Below are 21,806 nucleotides of genomic sequence, written 5' to 3'. Positions count from 1 at the left end.
CCCAGTGGCTCATTTAAATAATACAGATTGTTTTATATTACTGAAGGCTGAGGTATGCTGATAACAAGTTCACTGAATGAAAATAATAAAATGTTGCATTAACAAGGCTTTTGTCTTTTTTAGAATTTAGTAGTAAATAACTAGACTAAATGAGACTAAATTTTAATATGTCCAAGAATAGATGCAGGATAGATAGACTTCAGAAAAGGAAGGAATTCAAAAGTACTAGTTTCTAAGCAATTTTGATTAAGCATTTCCAGCTCTTTAATAATTCTTGTATTAACATATTTTTAAATTTTAATTCCCATCTTTTATACATTAAATTATTGCTAATACATTTTTCAATTAGAACATATTATTTATTTTGCATTATCTTTTTTAAAAAAAACTACAAATTAATATACTTTATTCCCCATCATAGATTGTTTCCAACTTCCTTCATTTTCTTTTCTCTACAGTTTTAAATAAGCTATATTATCTCAAAGATTGCTCAATGTGTGGTGTATTTCTTCAATTTTTGTCTAATTGATCTTTTCAGCATTTTTCTTTTTTATATTTAAATTAAGGTGACCAGATTTTAACATTGGTAAAGCGGGACACCATTGACAGGGGAGGTGGGGGGTCTTGATTAAAAATTTAGTCTATATGCCGCCTCCTCCTCCAACAGAACCACCACATTTGCCACCTGAAGCTGCGGCTGAGGTGAAGCTGCCAAAGCTCCTGCTGGTGCCCCCGGCCCATGGCAGTGGTGCCTCCCCCTCTGCTCGAAGCACTTGAGCTGGGCACCGCATTACCCCTGCCCCCTCCTCCTCCGCCAGGCTTTTGAGAAGCCATGGGGCCTTTTTTTTCCTGCTCCCGCCCCCTCCGCTGCCTTCCTCCCATGGCCTCATGGAGGAGGAGGAGGAGGTGGCAGCAGTTATTCTAGTGGCGGTGGGGGCTTTGAGGGTTCACTTCAGCCGCAGCACCAGGCGCAAGCGGCTAGGACTGGCCGCCCACAAAGGACCTCTCCGGGATTTTGCTGAACTACCGTTAGTCGCCCCACGCCCATCAAAACAAATCCGGGAAGATCCTTTGCAGGCGGCCAGTTCTAGCTGCCTGCAAAGGACCTCCCCAGCTTCCGGAGCCTGTTACAGTAGAAATCACTGCGCGGCAGTTGCAAACTGCCACGCAGTGTTTTCTTGCCACGTGCACGGCCGACCGAAAAATCGGGACTTTTTAAAAACACCGTGGGACGTGGGACAAATTGTTCAAAAGCAGGACTGTCCCGCCAAAAGTGGGACGTCTGGTCACTATAATTTAAATATATCCTTGCTTAATTTCTGGACAACTTTATATACATATTAAATTTATTAATTTCTCTACAATAGGTATTCACTTGGCTTTGCAGAAAGGGTAGCACTAACATCAACATATATTGGGGATTAGATTATGAGCTAGAGACAAAAGGTGACTCATTAATATAGATATTGCAGGGACCCAGGATATATCTGTTTGGCTCCTTTGGACATTGAGATAGCCTCAATGAACTCCTTACCATTAGTACATCTAACTTTTATTGTGTTTTTATGAAATATCATTGCTAGTTGAAAAAAAAAGATAAATGTAGGATGCTATCAATTTTCACCATTCTTGGGTTCATTATGGACATTCTGAACAGTCTGCATCAGGCTTTAGATATTTCTATATTGAGGTGAGAATATTCTGAAAAATATCTAGAGTAGTCTAGATCTTCCTTGTGTCAATTAAAAAGTACTAGCATACATTAACAATTTTCCTACATTTGTTACGAGGGAGTTTGGACAATCACTTAAATATGAGCTAACAGAATTTTGCAACAGCCAAAAAAGCCAATGCAGTCCTGGGCTGCATTAATAGAGGGATAGAATCAAGATCAGATGAAGTTATTGTACTGCTTTACAAAGCCTTAGTAATACCACATTTGGGATACTGCATTAAAGAAGAACAATAAAAGTGATTAGGGGACTGGAGGCTAAAATGTATGAAAAATGGTTACGGTAATTGTGTATGTCTAGGCCAGGGGTGTCAAATTTGATTTCATTGAGGGCCGCATCAGGGTTGTGTTTGACCTTGGGGGTCTGGAATAGGTGTGGCCATTGTGGGTTTGGCCAGCTTGACATCCCTCATGTCGGCAGTGCCTGTGGTGGTCCAAGCACTCCACCAGAGAAAACAAGCTCTCAAGCTCCGTTTTGGGCTGCTACAGCCTCCTGAAACCCTCTGCCAGCAAAAACGGACCTTGGGCAGGCCACAGAGGTACTGTGGGCCAGTCCTTCACTGTTTCCAGGGTGGCCTGTGGGCCAGATCTAAGCATTTCACAGGACATATCTGGTCCCTGGGCCTTGAGTTTGACACCCCTAGTCTAGGCTAATGAAAATAATGACTAGGGGGTGTATGATAGCACTGTTCCAATATTTGAGGGGCTCCTGCAAAGATGAGGGGGTCAAGCTAGTTTCCAAAGCACCAAAAGGCAAGACAAGAAACAATGATTAGCAACTAACAAAGGAGAGAAAGTAACCCCTCCCTCTAAATCTCCTGTAGTTGCATTATTTAATATTAGGAGCCTAAATTTAATGACATTTTTAGTCAATATCCATCCTCAAATGTCCCTTATGCACCGGACAGTGAGAGAGAGAGAAAAGCTTTTAGTTGTATATATGGAGCTTATCTAAGGCATCCAAATGTTTGGACATTTCTGAGTTTGGACACTGAGTGGTCAGTTCAAGCACCCAGCCTTCAAAATTGTTCCAGATGTCATTGTATGTGAAACATGTACAGTACGTGTGGACACCCCCCACCCCTGATATATATTAATTACAGATTTAAAACAGCAATGTTTAGCTTGATAGGCAGTGCAAGTGGATCGAAACAAAATACAAGAATGGAATGAGTCACACAAAATTTAGAGGAAAATAATACTTGTTTAACTTCATGAGTTAAGGATTGTAAATCACTTCAAAGATAGAATTAAAGCATAAGCTGCCTGTTTGACATGCCAACCAGCAGGATTTTACGAGAGTAGCCATGAAACCTTTCAAATATCTAGGTATTTATTTTCACCCCTCTGCCTCCTGGAAATTTCCATCTGGAAACCTTATGCTGTAGGCACAAAAAATTTCCAGTGCAATAACCAGATATGGAGCTGCACAAGGAATATTTCTATAATTATAGCAATTAAACTACTGAATGCTAAAACACAAGTCCTTTACTATATGTGAAAAATAGTATGCGTATAGGATAAAACTATTGCTGCCCCAGAATGAGGCTAATCTAAATTCCTGAGATCTGTACTCCAAACCCCTTGCTCAGTTGCAAATATGCATTTCCCATTAGAACAAATGACTATGTCTCTGTTGAGGCCTGTTTGATGTTCTTATAGTTAAAATACTGACTCAAACCAATATATGGGGGTGAGTCCGTAGCCCAGCATATATTGATAGATAATCATAGTTTCCTATGGAGGAATCAAATTATATTTGACCTAGTTTACTGATCTGGTTTACTGTGGACTTATCCCCCAGTCTTTTTCTATGCTTGGTTTGGGTAGAGCATAGACTGAGGTCAAGCAGAAAAATAAATAAATCTTGATATGCAAGGGGATAGAGTTAACATTTCACATCAGTATTATAATGAGCTCACACACCTGCTTTTTAAGATCCCCAAGTATTTTTAGTGTATCCTCAGGATCTAACATGCAGGGGTGGGTTTCTCGCCCCGTTCCAACCGGTTCCTCGTGCACGCGCGCGGTGTACGCATGCGTACTAGCATCGTCTGTGCGATGCTCCAGCTGCTCCTGGAGGATCGCGCAGGCGCTGTATGCGTCCTGCGCATGCGTGGAAGCGCAGAACTCGTCAAAACCGGGTAAGGAGTGCGGGCGGGCGGGTGGGCCCTTCGCCGTTCCTGGAAGTTACTTACTTCCGGGTTCGCCGACCAACCGGTTCGCAGGGACCGCCGCGAACTGGTTGAAACCCACCCCTGGAACAATGCTTACATTAGTGTGTCTGGATGCCTTCAGCTGATATTGATGAGATAATTTAATGCAGCTTGCTATTATGGTCCTTCTGCATATTTTCAGACATTGAAATTAAGACAGGTTGTGTGTGTGTGGGTGTGTGCCCATGCGCGCACACGCACGCTCCTGAAATGAGCTATTTATCATTCGTGGAGGACCAAATTAATCATGAATTATTTGGACTTGTTCCAACAGGCAATTGTACATTTCCTGTTAAATGATCAGTATTATGAAGCTTCCCAAAAAGTGAGCAAATTTTGTGCTGTAGCAATAGCTTTAGAAGATGCTGGACATATGCCTACATATGCTTTGTTTCTGTTATCTGTGTTTTAGTTTTAATGTCTGTGAAGATAAATAATTTCTATCTGTAGAAAAAAAATGCACAATGGTCACATCAAATACACATCTCTTTCTGTTGTACAATTTGAGCACAATTTTTGAAAAATCTGCTTAAGAGGCAACCCACAGTAGGGGAAAGAAAGATTAACTTCTAAAGAGAGGAAGTGCTGTTAGAGTGAGGAACTGAAAAAGTCTGTGCAAAGTACTGCTCTACACACTCACCATCTTGCTCATTTCCCCTTTCTTACTCAATAAACCTGCTTCTCTACCAGAGACTCAGGCAAGAAGACCCAGTGAAAATAGGTCATGGATGATTTAGGTAAGTGATTCTTTTTGTAGTATAGCAAAAGAATAAGGACTGCAGTGATGGGTTTATAATGTACTGCAAAGAGTTTCATCTTATGCAGAAACAGAGAAAACTGAAGAGGGCAAGGAGATCTTGAACAAAAGGCAGAGGTTTTGTGCCTTTAGCTGCTGCTTGATGGGTATACATTAATATAGTTCCCTCCTCAAACCATAATGGTTGGATTTCTGTAAACCACAGAAACCTATCTGGTTTGCTGGTATAGGAAAAATTGAATTCACACTGAAACAGAATGTTGGAAGAACCAAGAACCTAAATTAGGAGTAGAAACTGATGAAGTTGTAGGGGCATGCATAAGCGCACCAGAGTGCCTAACATCCCTGTCCTACTGTCCCAATTTATTTGTACCTATTTCCTTTGTTCTTCTTCATGTTTATTTTTATCTCTGTTATCTTGTACAGGAGTGACAAACTAAATAAAATAAATAGGTTTATCTTTATTTTTTTAATCAGGATTTTGAAATGTGATGATATGTGACACAATAAATAGAAGATTATTTCAGCAGGGAAAAACACATTATGTAAATTGTTAAAATAACAAACATTTCATAATTAAAGTAGAACTAGGAAAATGAAAATTGTGTTTTAAATTTCATCCTGCTGGGCTAGCCCTCACTTCCTCTGGCTCATCAGCTATTGCCACTAGAGATCACAGAGATTGGAGCCCCTCTAGCTATTTCTCTTGAAGACTATAACATTTTACTACACATGTTTTCAACATGAAACAATAAAATGATTCCATCATAATTTCTATCATTTTGTATGTTACATTTACTTGCCCTTACGCCTTACATGCTGGTAGTCCTCTGTACTATATATATTAAAAAGATGGAAAGTGAATATAAATACCACTAACAATGACTTAACAGTATTTTAAAATGCAATTATTATATTAAAGAGGTTTAGTAAAGAAGAAAGTGCCATTCATCCTACTTTTATTCCATCAAAATCATTTTGAAGTTAGCAATCAGCTGCATGATGTTATTGCTGGGCAAGGAGCATATGATATGAAGATGAAACAAGCAGTCTTCATTAATGCAATTCTTGTCAGGAGGATTTTTTTACACTTCAATTTGATGAGAGCAATACAGTAGTAGCAGATCTTTGTTGCATCAAGGAATCCAGATCTGGTACAATTATTTATACCATTGTTAATAATGTGGGATAGAGAAGCAAAACAGTTCCTATAAGCTCTGCACTCTTTTCTGAAACTTGATCTCCAGTCAAGAAATAAAGTGCTCCATGCTAATTGAGATCAATACAATGGTCACGGTAGTAAAAACTATAGAGAGGTTGAGGAGGATAAACAAAAATCAAAGAAGCCAGCTTAGAACTGGTTATTTACTTATGATATTGATTTCTATAACCACCAATTTTGCAAATTGTAACTCTGGGTAATGCCCAGGGTTGGCACTCTCTGGGTTCTTTCAATTAAACATTTATTGAGCTCTGGAAGTGTACCACCTCTGTAGTGGTTCCTCCCGGGTTTTGGATGGCCCCCATTCTGCTGTTCTTTACCAAAGTCATGAATACTTGGCCCTTCACCCAGGTCTTTGGTGAGACCCCTCGCTTTATCATACTTGCCATGTTTTATCTTTATCTTTTACTGATTTTTTTTTGTATGTAATTTCTTTAATTGTTGTGAGACATCCAGAACTGTTGAGTTGGGTAGTACAATAATAATACAGATAGTATTATTTTAAAATATTTTGATCCTATAATATATATGGATTTATAGGATTAATCATCACTTACACAAGAGGGTGTAGTTGCTCCCTAGCCAGCATTTACAAGCCAGATCAAAATTTTACTGTCTTCAGATGTGAGGATATATTATCAGAAGATTTCTTCAGTCTAAAAAATATCTGGAAGTCCTCATTTGAAGTAATCAGAAATAACTGAAAAGAAGAACTTGTCAGTCAGGGATTTATTGAAACATGAAAGTGGTTTGATAATGTCCACATATGTGTCTCAATCAATATATCAACACTCAAGCCACCAGTATATAAGGTGTTTAAAAGAGTCTTGCAATCTAAAACAGACAAATAGGTTAAATTTGCAAGTATGTAGTTTATATATTTTTCCTGTTTCTAGCTTTTCATTGTGTGTTCACACAGGAAAGGATGACGTTAACTTTAAAGTTGTTAGGAATATATGTAAATAGCAGTCTTATGATTAGAAAGAGGTGTCAGATTTTAAATATCGTGAATATGCAGCAGATAGTGAGATGTTTAATGGTTATCCTAATTTTTAATGCCAGTCGTCGTGAGGCTGGCACATGGAATTAACTGTCAATAAAAATAAGGCCAACTTTGGCTTGGTCTTGGAGACTTGTCTTAGAAGGGTGTGTCCAAGACAATAGAAGGGCAAGAGATTATTTTATGATGTCTGTTTCTATGTCATTGTGAAGGGGAAAGCCTCATATGATATGAGAAAGCCATATTTTAAAGTGTGAGGGAAATGGTATGCGTGATTTGATAAGAAAACAGTGATCAAAACATATCTTGAGAAAGCAGAAATGATGAAGAGACTTTTAAAGAAATTAGCCATTGAGAAGGAAAGTGTGTTGCCTGTGGGAGGAGAAGCTACAATCTCACTCAGACCTTAAGATAGGATGAGATAAAAATCTTTTTTAAAAAGAGCATGCATTCTGTTACTGAGAATGGAAATGTTCTGTGACTATAGTGTTCTTTTCTGAGAAAACGTTGTAAACAAGCACATTTACTTTTTATATTTTTGGCTAAGGCAGTGCTATCACTAGATAATTCTCTCACTGAATTATTTTAATTTTTTCATGGATTGTATCTTTTACATAGTTTTAATGACTATATTGACAAGACTTGCCCCAGAAGGAACTCTGTGCGGATGGTTATTGCCTCCCTTTCTCATATTTTTCTACAGGATTATAATAATTTGGGATTTCCATCTCTTGGTCATACTTAGCTTTTGGACCCACCTTTTTCTGTGAATACATTCATTCTGGGAAGGATAGAATAATCCCTAAATTGATGAGCAATTCTTTTTCGCCTCTCTGTTACAAGATATAGTTTGGTGTTCTCTATAGTGGTAGCAGTCTGGAATAGAAAGAGGTCTTCTTCTCCACTCCTGCTTGCCCCAGCCTAGGCCATCATAGATCAAGGAGACATTCGATAGCAGTATTGTAATTTTACAAATGCAATAAATAACTCACAGTGAAATGGGACGCACACACCAAAAGGCTTGTAGAAAACTAAGACAAAAAGACAGATATATTTGAACTATAATGGTTTTGTTTAGATGCTTTGTTAGCAGAACTGGAACAAACCACGGAGAGTCTGACTGTGAATGACTCAGACCCAACTGTTTGCTTTCTTCTGGAGCGTGACAACAAACCAAAACCAGTAGCAACAACAGAAAGCCATTTAACTCAACACCACAAATTAACACCTCAAGAAGCCCAAAAGGTATTTTTCTTAAGCTATATAAGTCTTAGGAAGCTACAAGTTGTGAAAGGAAGTGCTCACTAATTTGACCCTACTAGAAAATTCATTCCAGCCCTTGGCTCAGCCCTGTTCTGATATATAACAGATTCTTTACTGAATAGTCTGTTTGCTTGCCTTTCCCTCCAATTTGTACCTGAAACATAGTTGACCATTACAACATGTAGAAGACCTGGTTCCAGAATGGAAGATGGTTGTTTAGAGGCTGCTTTAAAAGTACAGGGCAGTGGAACATTTTCTGAACAGTTGAAGTTATCAGCATAATAACCAGAAACTGAGCGTTTTCTTCAGTGACTTTGAGAATAGGCAGTATTCTTACATGTATCTGCTATATATATATTTCCAGGTAGAACCAGCATGCAATGTTCAAACTCATAAAGAAGATGCAGTTAATATTTACAGGTATCTATTATTACAGAAAAAATGATAAACATACCCCAAATTATACTACTGTTTTGCATTTCATGTCTTCTAAAGCTGTATCACTGTTCTCGCTTGTCTATGATTGAGTAAAGAAATTAGAAAGATCAATTTCATTATAAAAGCTCATTTCCAAACTGTAATATGACATTTTAAGCAGTTTCCCATGAACTAAATAAAGGTTTCTAAGGACATTTACCAACATAAGTATGGCTGTTTTATTATCCAATAGATGGGTCACTATCTATAGGTTGGAGTTACCATGGCATATTTTGCATTTTGATAGAGCATTGTGGTACCTTAATGGAATGAGATGGAGCTTGCCCAATCAAAAAATATGTGCTAGGGTGTATGTAGCCTGTTACACTGTTACTGTATATACATAAAAGTTTATCAATTCTCCCTAGCCATTAATTCCAAGTTACTCACAATCGTCTTCTACTAGGATCAAGTCACTTCATTTTAATTTCTGTTAACATCACAAATGGTTGTAACAATGTCACTAATTTTCAAAACAGGGACTCAAGTTGGTATTTTAAATAACATTTAAACAGGAAGAATATTTATCTGTACGGTACTCACAAGGCTGAATGTAAATATATCCTGAGTCAGAAATATAAAGCACTGGAAATTATTCATCCTTATTTCCAAGAACCCTGGGTAATTTAATATATAATATAATTTTTGGTTTGCAGAGTGGGTGAAAATTGTATTGGAAAAATATTTTATTATCCGTATAACATACACTTGTACCATCTATCCAGAAAATTTTAGGGTGACTTAAAATTAATAAATTAGCTCAGACATTAGCATAAAAATTGAGTGTTACAACTCAGTAATTTTTTTCTTCATAGTAAAAGTTTCAACTGCTTTATGAAAGGAATATTTTGATTTGCCAGTTCATTACTTAAGGATGATGAGCAAAGGACAGATGAATTAAATGACATGAAAATGTGTGGCCTCCACATATTGCATTACATTTCTACAGCACAAATTGGGTTGTTTTATACATGCATGCAATCTATCAGTACTGTATGGAAAATGGGAAGTCAGTAAGAGGACAGGCAGAATTATTGCTTGCCTAATACTAATACAGTAGAACTGCAAATAAATCACAGGTTTTGCCATTCATAAATTTGAGTCATATTCCAAGTTGAACTTTTGAGACCAATAAGGTATTGTAAATAACTGAAATAGTGGGTTCTTTTTTTGAGAAGGTATTATACATAATGATAGATAGAACAATAGTATATGCAAGAATTTAAAGATTTACTTCTTCATTCCTTTCATTCAGTTGATCATAATATTTTTATTTTTTGTAGCAAAATTTTACCTCCACAGCCGACGGTGTCCTCCTCATCTACTACCTCAGTTGCTCAGGAACTGGATGATATTTTGGCTTGCTTAGGAACAATCCAGTCCAAGGTGAATAAAGAGGGAGTCAAACTATTCTCCAAAGCATTTGAGGGTAGGACAGGAAGCAATGGGTGGAAACTAATCAAGCAGAGAAGCAACTTAGAACTAAAGAGAAATTTCCTGACAGTTAAAACAATTAATCAGTGGAACAACTTGCCTCCAGAAGTTGTCAAAGCTCCAACACTAGATGTTTTTAAGAAGATATTGGATAGCCGTTTGTCTGAAATGGTGTAGGGTTTCCTGCCTAAGCAAGGGTTGGACTAGAAGACCTTCAAGGTCCCTTCCAACTCTGTTATTCTATTCTATTCGGATTGTAACTTAAATACCTTTTGAAATGAAAACGGATTGTTTATACAGAGTATAATAAACTTCCAATTCTAGGAGTTGAAGTCCACACATACTGAAGTTGCCAAGGTTGAAAAACACTGATAAATAAATTAAGGAAAGATGGAGCTTGTCTACATTAAAGTCTCTCTCTCTCTCTCACACACACACACATACACACACACACAGACACAGACACACACCATTTGCAAAGCACCCACATTGACAGGAAAAAAACATAAAGGGAGAGTATGGGGTTTAAAAATACTTAGGAATTAAGAATGGAGGCTATCATGAATACTATTGTTCTGGATGTCTTATTTCTCACAGTGGTTGTGTATATTATATTATCATATGCTTTTGTGTATATCTAGTTTATTTTATGATTGCATGTGGTTCTTGGCTCTTTTTTTTTTCTTGGTCCTCCATCTTTGACCACTCTGCAGCCTCCCTGACTGCCTATGTTTCAGAAGTGGAAACAAGCTGTGGGACAAGGTTTTCATAATATCGTTTGGGGATGTAGTTTGAGCATAGGAAGTTAGGGGAGATAAAAGCCTTGTGCAGATGAATGTATAAAATAAAAAAGAACATGGTTAAGAACCATGTCCTTACAGTATTACATAATTAAGGGTTCTTAAATTTGCCATTCAAATAGAAAAGCATGATTCTGTTTGTTCCAAACATTTTTTTTCAGGAAAGAAAATATATGGGGGATGTATGTGAGTGTAATATGTCATTGGAAATGTTTTACAAAAGTGGGAAAATCTTGCAGATTAATAGATCAATAAATACCTGTCCTGGAAGCAGAGAAAGCTACACAAAATGATAGAGATTGCAAATTATTTATTCTCTGGTAGGTCGCAGATGACTTGGCCACTTCTGGCAAGTCAACATCAGCAGAAGGGAACACCACTGACAACCTAGACAGCATGTTGAAGAGTTTGACTCATGATATGCAGGACCTTGGCGTTGCTACTGTGCCTAAGGGTAACTGTGCCTCTTGCCAGAAACCTATTGCTGGAAAGGTAAGCGTGGGGGATGGGAACTGTGGATCTAGCTATCTGCTCTTTCTACCATTCTCAGTCTCATTGAGGTTGCTACGATCAATTGCATATTTGTCACACATTTAAACTACATGGCATCTATAATTAAGAAGGCAAATTAGAGTTTCTTATAATATAAATAAATGAAATAAAATCCAAAATCCAAATCCAAATTCTTCTTTTGCAATTTTATCACTGAGAATCTTTATGTCTTAGCCTAAAGAGCTTCCGTTGCTCACTTAGCCAATGAGGGGAGCTTGATGTGAAACAGAGCATCTTTGAGAATATGTAGTTTCTGTTTGAGAGAGTCTTCACTGTAGAGAGTAGTTCATCTTTATCCAATGGCTTCAACTAATCTTTTAATGAATTCTAGGTGGTTACAGCTCTGGGAAAGATATGGCATCCTGAACACTTCACATGCGCCCATTGTGGAAAAGAAGTAGGTTCTAGGCCATTCTTTGAGCGGGACAACCAAGCTTACTGCCAAGAAGACTACCATCAGCTCTTCTCTCCTCGTTGTGCTTACTGTACTGCACCCATCCAGGAGGTATGTATCACTGTTTCTGCCTTCTGGTAATCAACTGCCTTCATAACTGGTCCCAAACATTAGCTATCTGAGGCTAAAGACAAAATGATGCCACCCTTCCTGTTCCATGTACCAAAGATATATTCATCATATATAAGATTATTCCAGTAAAGCTTCTTGTTTTCTTTGCAGAAAATCCTAACAGCTATGGATCAGACTTGGCACCCTGAGCATTTCTTTTGTACACATTGTGGGACTGTTTTTGGCGATGATGGTGAGTCATTATTTCTCAAAGTTCCTGGCTTAGCTTTTACAAGCTTGTTTAATGTCTTTATCTATTGGTATAAATATAATCTAGGTAGATGAATATGAAACATTTCCAAGTGGAAGTATTCTTAGCCCCAAATGTCTCATTCCAACTCTGTGGGAAGTGATTCAATATTATACACAAGCAAAGAAAAATTCAAGGAGGTGCTGTATATGAATTTACAAATGAGAAAATGGATGGATAATTTTTAAAGATGGAAAATGCCATTAAAAAGGCATTTTCCATCAGTAGGATGGAGTAAGGAATCTTGTTGAAAACTGCAGAAACAGCTGTGGATAAATGTATGCTACTGGCTGCATTTGTTATATAGAAATCGGTATTTGGTATATCAGGAGAAATATATAAATGATGGATGCAGAGAAAAGGGGGTATTTACATCTACAAGAAATCAAGAAAAGGTAGGATGAAGGAAGAATGAATGAATGAATGAGCCATTGGGTGCTAAATGAATGTGAATTGGGTTCAAAAATGAGAGGACTAAAGCAGTACCTTAGGTGGTTCAGTTATACAGGGAGATAGAATGGGAGTTGAACTGTAAAGCAAATATGTGAAGAAATAGCAATAGCAATAGCAGTTAGACTTATATACCGCTTCATAGGGCTTTCAGCCCTCTCTAAGCGGTTTACAGAGTCAGCATATCACCCCCCACAGTCTGGGTCCTCATTTCACCCACCTCGGAAGGATGGAAGGCTGAGTTAACCTTGAGCCGGTGAGATTAGAACCGCTGAACTGCAGATAACAGTCAGCTGTAGTGGCCTTCAGTACTGCACCCTAACCACTGCACCACCTCGGAAAGAGTGACTGCACTGAGAAAAGGAGAAGTAAGAAAAAGGTGTGGTTGAATGGAGTTAATAAGTATTTCTGAAGAGGAGACAGAATCCTTGAAGAACAAAAAGTAATGGCTGAAGTTGAGCATAGACTTGATGGAAGGACAGAAAGTTCACAAGACTAGAAAGTGTGAAGGCGTCATAAATGATGTCAGCATAAATTGGCTGCAACTTGTTTCCTTTCATTTATCTCATGCATTTTTTTTACTATTTCATGTGCTTTTTCTTCACGTCATATCATGTTGTCTGCTGATAGAAGAGAACATTTGTAGCTTGGACTTGAACTGTGAGGTCCTAGGTGCTCTCTGAGCTTGGTTGTTTTCTTGCAGACATTTCATTATCAAACTAGATAAAGCACTGATGACGTTACCTCATTGAATGATGAAACGTCTGCAAGAAAGCTACCAAGCTCAGAGAATACCAAGGACTCCACCATATTGTCTACTTTCTAAGGAAATAGCATGACATGTATGCATGTATGTATGGTCACTCTGGTAATAGCAGTTGTCTTCTAATGAATGCCAGTATCATAATTTTCTTTGAATGTGTTTTATCTCTCCCGAGTGTAAGTTGATACACAGAGCATCAGAAGGGAGCACTGATTAAAGTGTTTCAATTTCATTTTTCCAGGGTAGCATGCTACAAATAATTGGTTTTTTTTTCTCCTTGACAATCAACAATCAGAAAAGCATCAGCACATTCACAGTGGGATTTGATCACAGGCGAGCACTAATAGGACGCCAGGAATTGAGGACTAGTAATTAGTTCCTAGTGGATCTCTGAGCCCATATCGAGGAAACTCGGGTCCCCAAGCTTCTAATTAGAACTAAAATGCAAAAAGTTTTACAGGTCAATTTAAAGATGAGCTGGATTCTAACTAAATTAAGTCTTTTAGGCAAACCCAAGGGCACTTGGCCATGTGGGAGAATTTCCCCTGAGCACTGAGCACTGTTATTGCTTCATGCTTTTAGAAGCAACTTTCAGAACTTTATTGCATTGACAGCAGTTTCTTCCTCTTTGGTGTGGTGACTCAGATTCCAATGCAATAACCGCTTTGTGCAATTATGGATTGTTCTTGAAACATGTAAAAATTGCAGAAGTTTAGCAAAGCACTAGCTGACCCTACGGTGAACCGAATTATATTTTTACTCAGTATGAACAGTAGCAAGCTGGCTAGTGGCATAAGCAGGCTTCATTTGTCTAAAATATTATCCTTCTCTTCGTGGCTCTAGCAGCTCACTTCGACTAGATTGTTAATTCTGATTCTTTTTATTAATCAAGTCTATTTACTTTATCGTAACATGTTTTATAAAGAGAAATAAGGTAGTCCTTGACTTAGGACAATAATTGAGCTCAAAAGTTCTGTTGTTAAGCGAGATAGTTGTTAAGTGAGTTTTGCCCCATTTTATGACCTTCCTTGCCACAGTTGTAGCATAGTTGTTAAATGAACTTAGCTTCCCCCATTGACTTTGCTTGACACTGCAACCATCATAAATATATCAAACAGTTGCCAAGTCTCTGGATTTTGATCACATGACTATGAGGATGCGACAATGGTTGTAAATGTGGGGAAAGTCATAAATCACTTTTTCCAGTGCCACTTTAACTTCAAACAGTCACTAACTGAATTGTTGTAAGTTGAGGAATTACCTGTACAGAAAAATGGAGAAAAGAAAAGAAAATATAAAAAAGAAAAACACTTTAGTCCAAAAAAATTATATTTGAAGTCAAGGAAAGTCCTTAAAATAGTCATTGCGATAATTGATTTAATTTATCTGTTCTCCACTTTCTGCTCACAATGTCCAATAGATTTTTTTGGACCCCGTTTTTGAAATAAAATCATTCCATAAATAACGCTATTTTTCTAAATATTAATGGGCCTCAACATAAAAATCCAGACTACAACCCAACAGAGCTACAACATATCTAGTAGCTCACAGTCCCAGAAACAAAACAACCTTTCAACTGTATTATCTGTCCCAGCATTTAAAAGGATCTGAAAGGAAATGAGCAAAAAACTTTCCAATAAAGCCAATACAATTGGATATTCTGCTGAATTTTCATTCCACATAGATATGCCATACTGTAGTCAATTAAAATATACGCTCCATTATATTTTTTGAAAAGTTGCTAAATTAAAAGTACCGTCTTCAACATTGGAATTGTCAGGCATAAGAAACCAGGTCCACATATGAGCATTCAATTTAACCGATCACACCCACAGTGTTAAAACTACCGTATGTCATTTAGCTTTAGAACTGTTTCTTCTTCCACCATTAGTGCTGAAAACCTCAGAAGTACTAGAAACACTGCAAGGGATAACATTGATAGTATGTGGTAAAGATTGCCAGATGACTGAATTTTGGTGCTTGGAGATTTACAGTAATTACCAAAAACCCTTGGCAATATCTAATTTGGCAAAAATCTTGGCATCCCATATGGCCTACAAAATAGTCAGAATGATTGTCTTTTTGGATAGTGTTCTTATACCATATTTTGTTCCTTTGCTCAAGTCATTATAAAGTCTAATAGAGAGACCTTTTTTGCCATAACAAGTACATTTTATATCCCATTGTTTCCTTCATGAATATCTCCTTCATAACTTCTAATGCAATTGAGTAAACTACTCATCTAAGTATGTTCAGATCTGGTTAGTACTTCTGTAAAAGACCAGCTGTAAAGCTGAGGTCTATAGACCAGACAGAGAAGTAATCAACTGACCAATCAATCAATCAATCCTGGAAAAAGATAATGACAATCCATTTCCATAGTGCTGCCAAGAAAACTCAGTACACATATTCATAAAGTCATCTGAAATCAAGGTGGTTGTTGTTGTTGCTGTTGTTGTTGTTATTTGCACTGCACAGTCTTAGTAACTGAGGGAAACTTGCTCACTCTAACCTTATAAAAATATTCTATAATTTTCCTGAAGACAATAGAAAATATTTATCAAGGATGAGGTCAGTATAGGAAGACTAAGCAAATTCACTGGAAATAGTGTATAGATGCCTTTCTAGACAATGTGGAGTCCAAAAGAAGCATTATAAACTAATATCTACCTAAAAAGAAAATCCCACATTATAGTATCTGCAAATAACTTGTGCTATAAAATATCCCACGCATTTTGTTAGCGGCAGCCTGTAGCTTACACTTCTATATAAGGAAGTTTAGATAAATATATATCTAATAAATTATTAGATATATTTATTATCTAATAAATTTATAGATTTATCATGTAATAAAATAGATAATAATATAATCAATAGATATTATAAATTACAGATTTATAGATTTATTATCTAATAAAATTCCATATAAGGAAGTTTAGATAAATATACCCTTGAGTTGATCTACATGGAAACAGCCATGCATTTTTCTTGACAGTGTCATTACCAAAATATAGTTGTCGCTGCCTCTTATCCTTCAATTTCTCAATTTGATCTAAAAAGTAAATATTTAGCAAATTGAGTTGAACTCTTGATGACTGTATTCTTGCAGTTTTGAAGCCTGGGATATCTGTGTAGCTTCTCATTCAAATATTAACCATACTGATATTTGTTAGACAAGTTCAGCCAGGCATTGCACTTCACCACTAGTAAAATTTAGAGGAAATCAAATTGCACATGATCCCAATATCAAGCTCTATCTTTAATGACCTCATTTGAAACTCATCCTTATTTTTGCTTCAAAATGTTTTTTTTAATCCTCCATTTTTCTACATCACAGCGATTTGACTTTACTGTGGTGCCTGGGGTGATTTTTTCTTTCTTTAAGCTATGTGGGGAATCTTAGGCTTTCTTGAAACAGAGCAAATCTAAAAATCTAAATGTTCATGTTTATCTGTTTTGTGTGAAAGATAAGGGGGCAGAACTTAATGTTCCAGAATTCTGTCCAGAATGGTTCATCTGCACTGATAACGGATCTGTTCTTTGGATTCACTTCGTGGAATCCTCTTGTGGTCATAACAGCAAATCTTTTAGTCTTTACTTATTGGCCCAGTAACTTTCCTCTTAAACTCTCTGATATAGTCAGCTCATGAAAAGCACCATCTCTGATCTTAGAGCCCCCTGTTGAAAATATTTATCACATAACTTCCTGTGAATGCATTTTCATTATTATAGTTTTTGCACATTAACATATGCATTAATAGATTCACAGCATGCTTGCATTTTATGTTCAAACAAAGTATTTCATTCTAGTATAATGTAAAACTTTAATGTAGAGCAGAATTGGCTTGTAAAAGGGGGGCTGCTTTTTTTCTAGAAAATATAAAGCTCCACCATACTCACAAGGGTGCAGGAAAGCATATGGGCATCATTTTCTTTGTCCAGCTTGGTCACCAATTCATAGAATGTATAGAAATCCCTCCACACTGAGTTTATGTATATTACACACATTCTACATAGATTGGCAAAAATGAGATCTCAGAACATCCTGAGGTATACTGCTCCATAGAGATCTGGGCTGTCATTTTTTGCCACTTTATTCCACCTTTTATGTTGCATTGTAAAAGCTACTCCAGAGAACTGGATTATAATAATATTTCTTTTATTAAGCTATGCAATAAAATAATACATAATTAATAATAATTAAGAAATCATTTGTTATTATTAATCAACAATAATTAATAAAGTCATTGAAGACTTGGACTAGAAGACTTCCAAGGTCCCTTCCAACTCTGTTATTCTATGTTATGTAATATTATAATTAAGTCTTTAAACCTTAGAAACCAACAGAAATATTTAGTCGTCTGTCTGTCTGTCTGTCTGTCTGTCTGTCTGTCTATTTCTGGTATACAGAGGGTAACATCCAAGGTAGATTCTAGCTGGAGATTCCTGCCTGCCTTTTGCTGAGAATCTCAGTCCTTATCAATCCTAACCCATATGTGGCCATTTTGGACATATTCTTCCCAGGAAGCAATCAAGCTACCATGATTCAAAACCTCCAGCAAACAAATAGAGCACATGTGGTCATAGTCACAATATTATATCCATCCTATGACCAAATTCTTTACCCACTTGTCTCAATTCATCTTTGCTAGCCATAGCTATTTCATTATAGGTGTTATTTTTAGAACTAGACATTTTAATGTATAAGTCATTCATGCATGTATTAAACATGTATTGCTTCCTTTATTATATATTGTAGAATGCCACAACCTATTTTTAATTTTTAATGTTTAATAGTCTGTAAAGCAAAAAGAAACAAGAATATAAAATAACAATGCCAAACTGTCAACATTCAATCATAGGTTACATAACATTCAATTTATCAGTAGAAGAGTTATTATTAGAAGCACAACTTACTGTATATAATCTTTCCAGAACCAATAAAAATGTGATTCATCACTTAGAGAAGACAGGATTAAAATTTTATCAGTCACTTTTTCCATAAGAACAATTGGCCATGCTTTTTGCATGCCAATTATTCAATGACAGGCTATCTAGAAATTTCAGTTTTGAGCAATTTTCAATTCTGCCGCCAGGAGTAAGAATACTTATTTAGAGTTATCACCCTCAAAAATATGTAATAATCACAACTCTTGAATGCATTCAACTTTTTGTTTAGTTATTATTTTAACTTTAAATAGCATCTTCCAATAATTCACCACCTTTTTACAAGTCTACCACACTGAAAACAATGATCCTTTCTGATTCCAAGCCCTATAACAATTTGATGAATGACTATGAAACATTTATGCTAATCTAGTTAGAGTTAAATGGCAGTGACGTAATATCTTCTACTGCATTTCTTGTATGGAAGCTAATGGAAAACCATTAATTACAGAAAAACATTAATTACAGATTCCTTTCTACCAGTCCCTTAAGTCCCCATCTCCCTATCCTTCTCTTCCTGTCTCCACCCTGTTTCTTCCTGCCTTTATGGCACAACATTGACTCCTGCAATTTGTAAGAACTCATAAAAAGAAATGCATGTCAAAATATTTCTCACTTTGAGAACCAAGATCTTTAACAGATCAACGTTGAACTAGCCTGAAGATTAGGGACCCTAATAAAAGAGCCTCTCCTTTCCTACTGCAAAGAGAAAGCATGCCTTTGTGTTTGTGGGACGAACTGACTGTTTTTAATTATTATGTTCCCTAACCTCCTCCTGTAGGTTTCCAGGTGAAAGATGGAAAGCCATACTGCCAGAAAGATTTCCAGAACATTTTTTCTCCCAAATGCAGAGGCTGTGATCGTCATGTGATGAATCAATATTTGTCAGCTCTGAATGCCGTATGGCATCCTGAATGTTTTGTGTGCAGAGTAAGTATGTAGAATCACCCAGTTAGTACATGTTTGGGTAGCTGGCAGTTATGGAGCTTTTATGTGGTGGGATTTGGTTAGCGGTACAGCCAATATTTAAGAGGCTCCAGATAGATTTTGGTCATTACCCTGCATATAATTAGACTTCTTAAATGCTAGCTAATTAATTTGTTATTTATATCCTGATATAGGGAAGTATCTCAAACTAAAAATATTAAAATCTGATATTAAACCCGTGCTATAAAGAATGTGTGTATTTTTGTGTGTGTGTACACTACATGCATACACACACACACATATAAATACACTATCCAAATATTGATGGCAGCATGTTAATTTTGTTAAAAGTGGAAGACAACACTGCAACACGGTTTGAACTCTCATATTAGCAAAAGCTGGGCCCATTCTTGAGTGTCCTTATGTTGACCTGGATACCTGCATTGGAAAACCTTGGGCAGGATTAGCTATTTTTGTAAGCTTCTATTCTGGATGGGTTTATGTTTCAAACATAATCCCAAGAAGAAAATAAAGAATTAGGAAAAAATCAGCCAAAGTTATTTATTTTAAATAGTAATGGACTAGACCAGGGTACTTTTGCCCAATGCAGCACTGGGAAAAATCTAACCATATGCCAATCTCAGAAATATTTTTGTATCATGACACAGGTGCCTTTCCTCTATTTTCAGGATTGTTTCTGCAGTTTTACTGATGGTTCTTTCTTTGAACTGAACGGTCAGCCATACTGTGAGCTTCACTACCATCATCATCAGGGAACAGTGTGCCATGGTTGTGGAAAACCTATTGTTGGACGGTGTGTCAGTGCCATGGGGCACAAATTTCACCCAGAGCACTTTGTTTGTGCCTTTTGCCTTACTCAGTTGCACAATGGTATTTTTCAGGAGCAAAATGGTAAAACCTACTGTCACTCTTGCTTTAAAAAACTCTTCGTTTAACTTAAAAGTATGAGAAACATTACTTTCCCCAAGAACGTTATTGCAAAACAAAAAATAAGACTGCAATCCAGGACACTTCCTTGGTGTATAGAGCTTCCTGAGATTTTCTCTTGAGTAAAAAAACCCACAAAATTAAGCAACATTAAATATAATAACAAATATGGTAATTTGGCCAATATTGTAACACACTATTATACTTTAATGTTTTCAAATTAACCAACTGTTATGTATGTAGCTTTTGTGTTGAATTTAAATACTTTACTAGAATTCATTATGTGGAGATCTGGTTGTTTTTTTTACAAATACCGGTATTAAGCGCATATATATGTAAATGTTTTTGAGGTGTTTTTTTCAGCTGATAAGAACAAGTTAGTTTTTTAACTAACACATATTCATCTGCAGAAATATCTTTCATTATTTCAATAATTTTTGTAATGAATAACAGAGATCTATGATGTCTTGAAGTAAATATGCTGCAAATTGCAGAATTTTCTTTTCAAAAGCCACTTGAGCTTACTTCCTGGTCAGGGTGGATAAAACTGTTCTGAGTAGGATAATCTCATTTAAAATTTTACTTAGTTGACAAGGGAAAGATATGCCAATGCATCTTGAAATCAGTGGCTTTTTAATGTTAGACTTGTGCAAAATTGCACCCTCGATGCAAATATAGTCTGTGAAGTAAATGATATTGAATTGGTGTACTTCTCCCTGTGCTACACCACTTACATCTTGCCATCCAATCCTGCTCATTCTGAATGGCTCTGGCAGCAGTGTTCCATTAAGGTATCTTTTATATAAATGTTTTGAAATCCCTTGCCAGATTATTTGAATTTTTATCTTCTTAGGTTTCATACACACTATGATGAAAAATGTCTTTGTTTTCATTATCTTGCTTGTAAACAATTAAACAATATATAAAGAAGAATAAATTTTATTTTCTCGTTGGTCATGAAATGTGTGTTTGATTTTTTAAACTACAGTATTTTACATGTAAATCTGGTTGATGTTGATTAGCATAAAAATAAGTTAAGATTTCTACTATGTTACTATTAAGGTTGGCTTTAACAGGACAAATTTATCTAAAAAATAAACATAGGAATGAAAGATAAAGAAAAATGCAATAATTTAGTATTAATAAGAGAACAAATGTAAAAATTAAATATAAAAGCAGAATAAATCACTAGATATTCTAATAAAATCAGAGCAGTCACAAAGTGCATGATGGCATTTTCAGGAAGTTGTTGAAATATTAAATTCACACAACTTCTATTTGTTTCATATAAATTATGAATAAAATAAAACCAAAGTCAATTCACCTAGCTTGCTTAATATGATATAAAGATGTTCCATTTCCTGTTTGCCATGGGCATATTCTCATAGTGGAGCCTCAATCTCCCACGTTTGACCTGGGCTGAAGTTTGGGGTGGGTTCCGGCAGCTAATACTGCTGGTTTGCTTGAGGCCATGCCACCTACGCGCACTTGACATGCAGTGCA

At 36.4% G+C, this 21,806-nt stretch overlaps 1 protein-coding gene across 1 annotated transcript; it reads left to right on the top strand.

Annotated features, from left to right (window-relative positions):
- Positions 1 to 4,605: 4,605 nt before the first annotated feature.
- Positions 4,606 to 21,262, top strand: LPXN (leupaxin). Its single transcript, XM_087716968.1, has 9 exons — positions 4,606 to 4,685; positions 8,006 to 8,172; positions 8,555 to 8,610; positions 9,951 to 10,053; positions 11,226 to 11,393; positions 11,785 to 11,958; positions 12,130 to 12,211; positions 19,210 to 19,358; positions 20,045 to 21,262. Exons 1-9 carry the CDS (start codon positions 4,673 to 4,675, stop codon positions 20,309 to 20,311), a joined length of 1,179 nt encoding a protein of 392 aa, XP_087573094.1. The 5' UTR covers positions 4,606 to 4,672; the 3' UTR covers positions 20,312 to 21,262.
- The last annotated feature ends 544 nt before the right edge of the window (positions 21,263 to 21,806 follow it).

This window comes from Thamnophis sirtalis, unplaced genomic scaffold, assembly GCF_051295495.1.
Source record: "Thamnophis sirtalis isolate CommonGarterSnake01/CBP01778 unplaced genomic scaffold, rThaSir2_p1.2 scaffold_1, whole genome shotgun sequence".
NCBI classification, from domain to species: domain Eukaryota; kingdom Metazoa; phylum Chordata; class Lepidosauria; order Squamata; family Natricidae; genus Thamnophis; species Thamnophis sirtalis.
The sequence above is the reverse complement of the archived record's forward strand: the minus strand, read 5'-3'. Positions and strand labels throughout refer to the sequence as shown.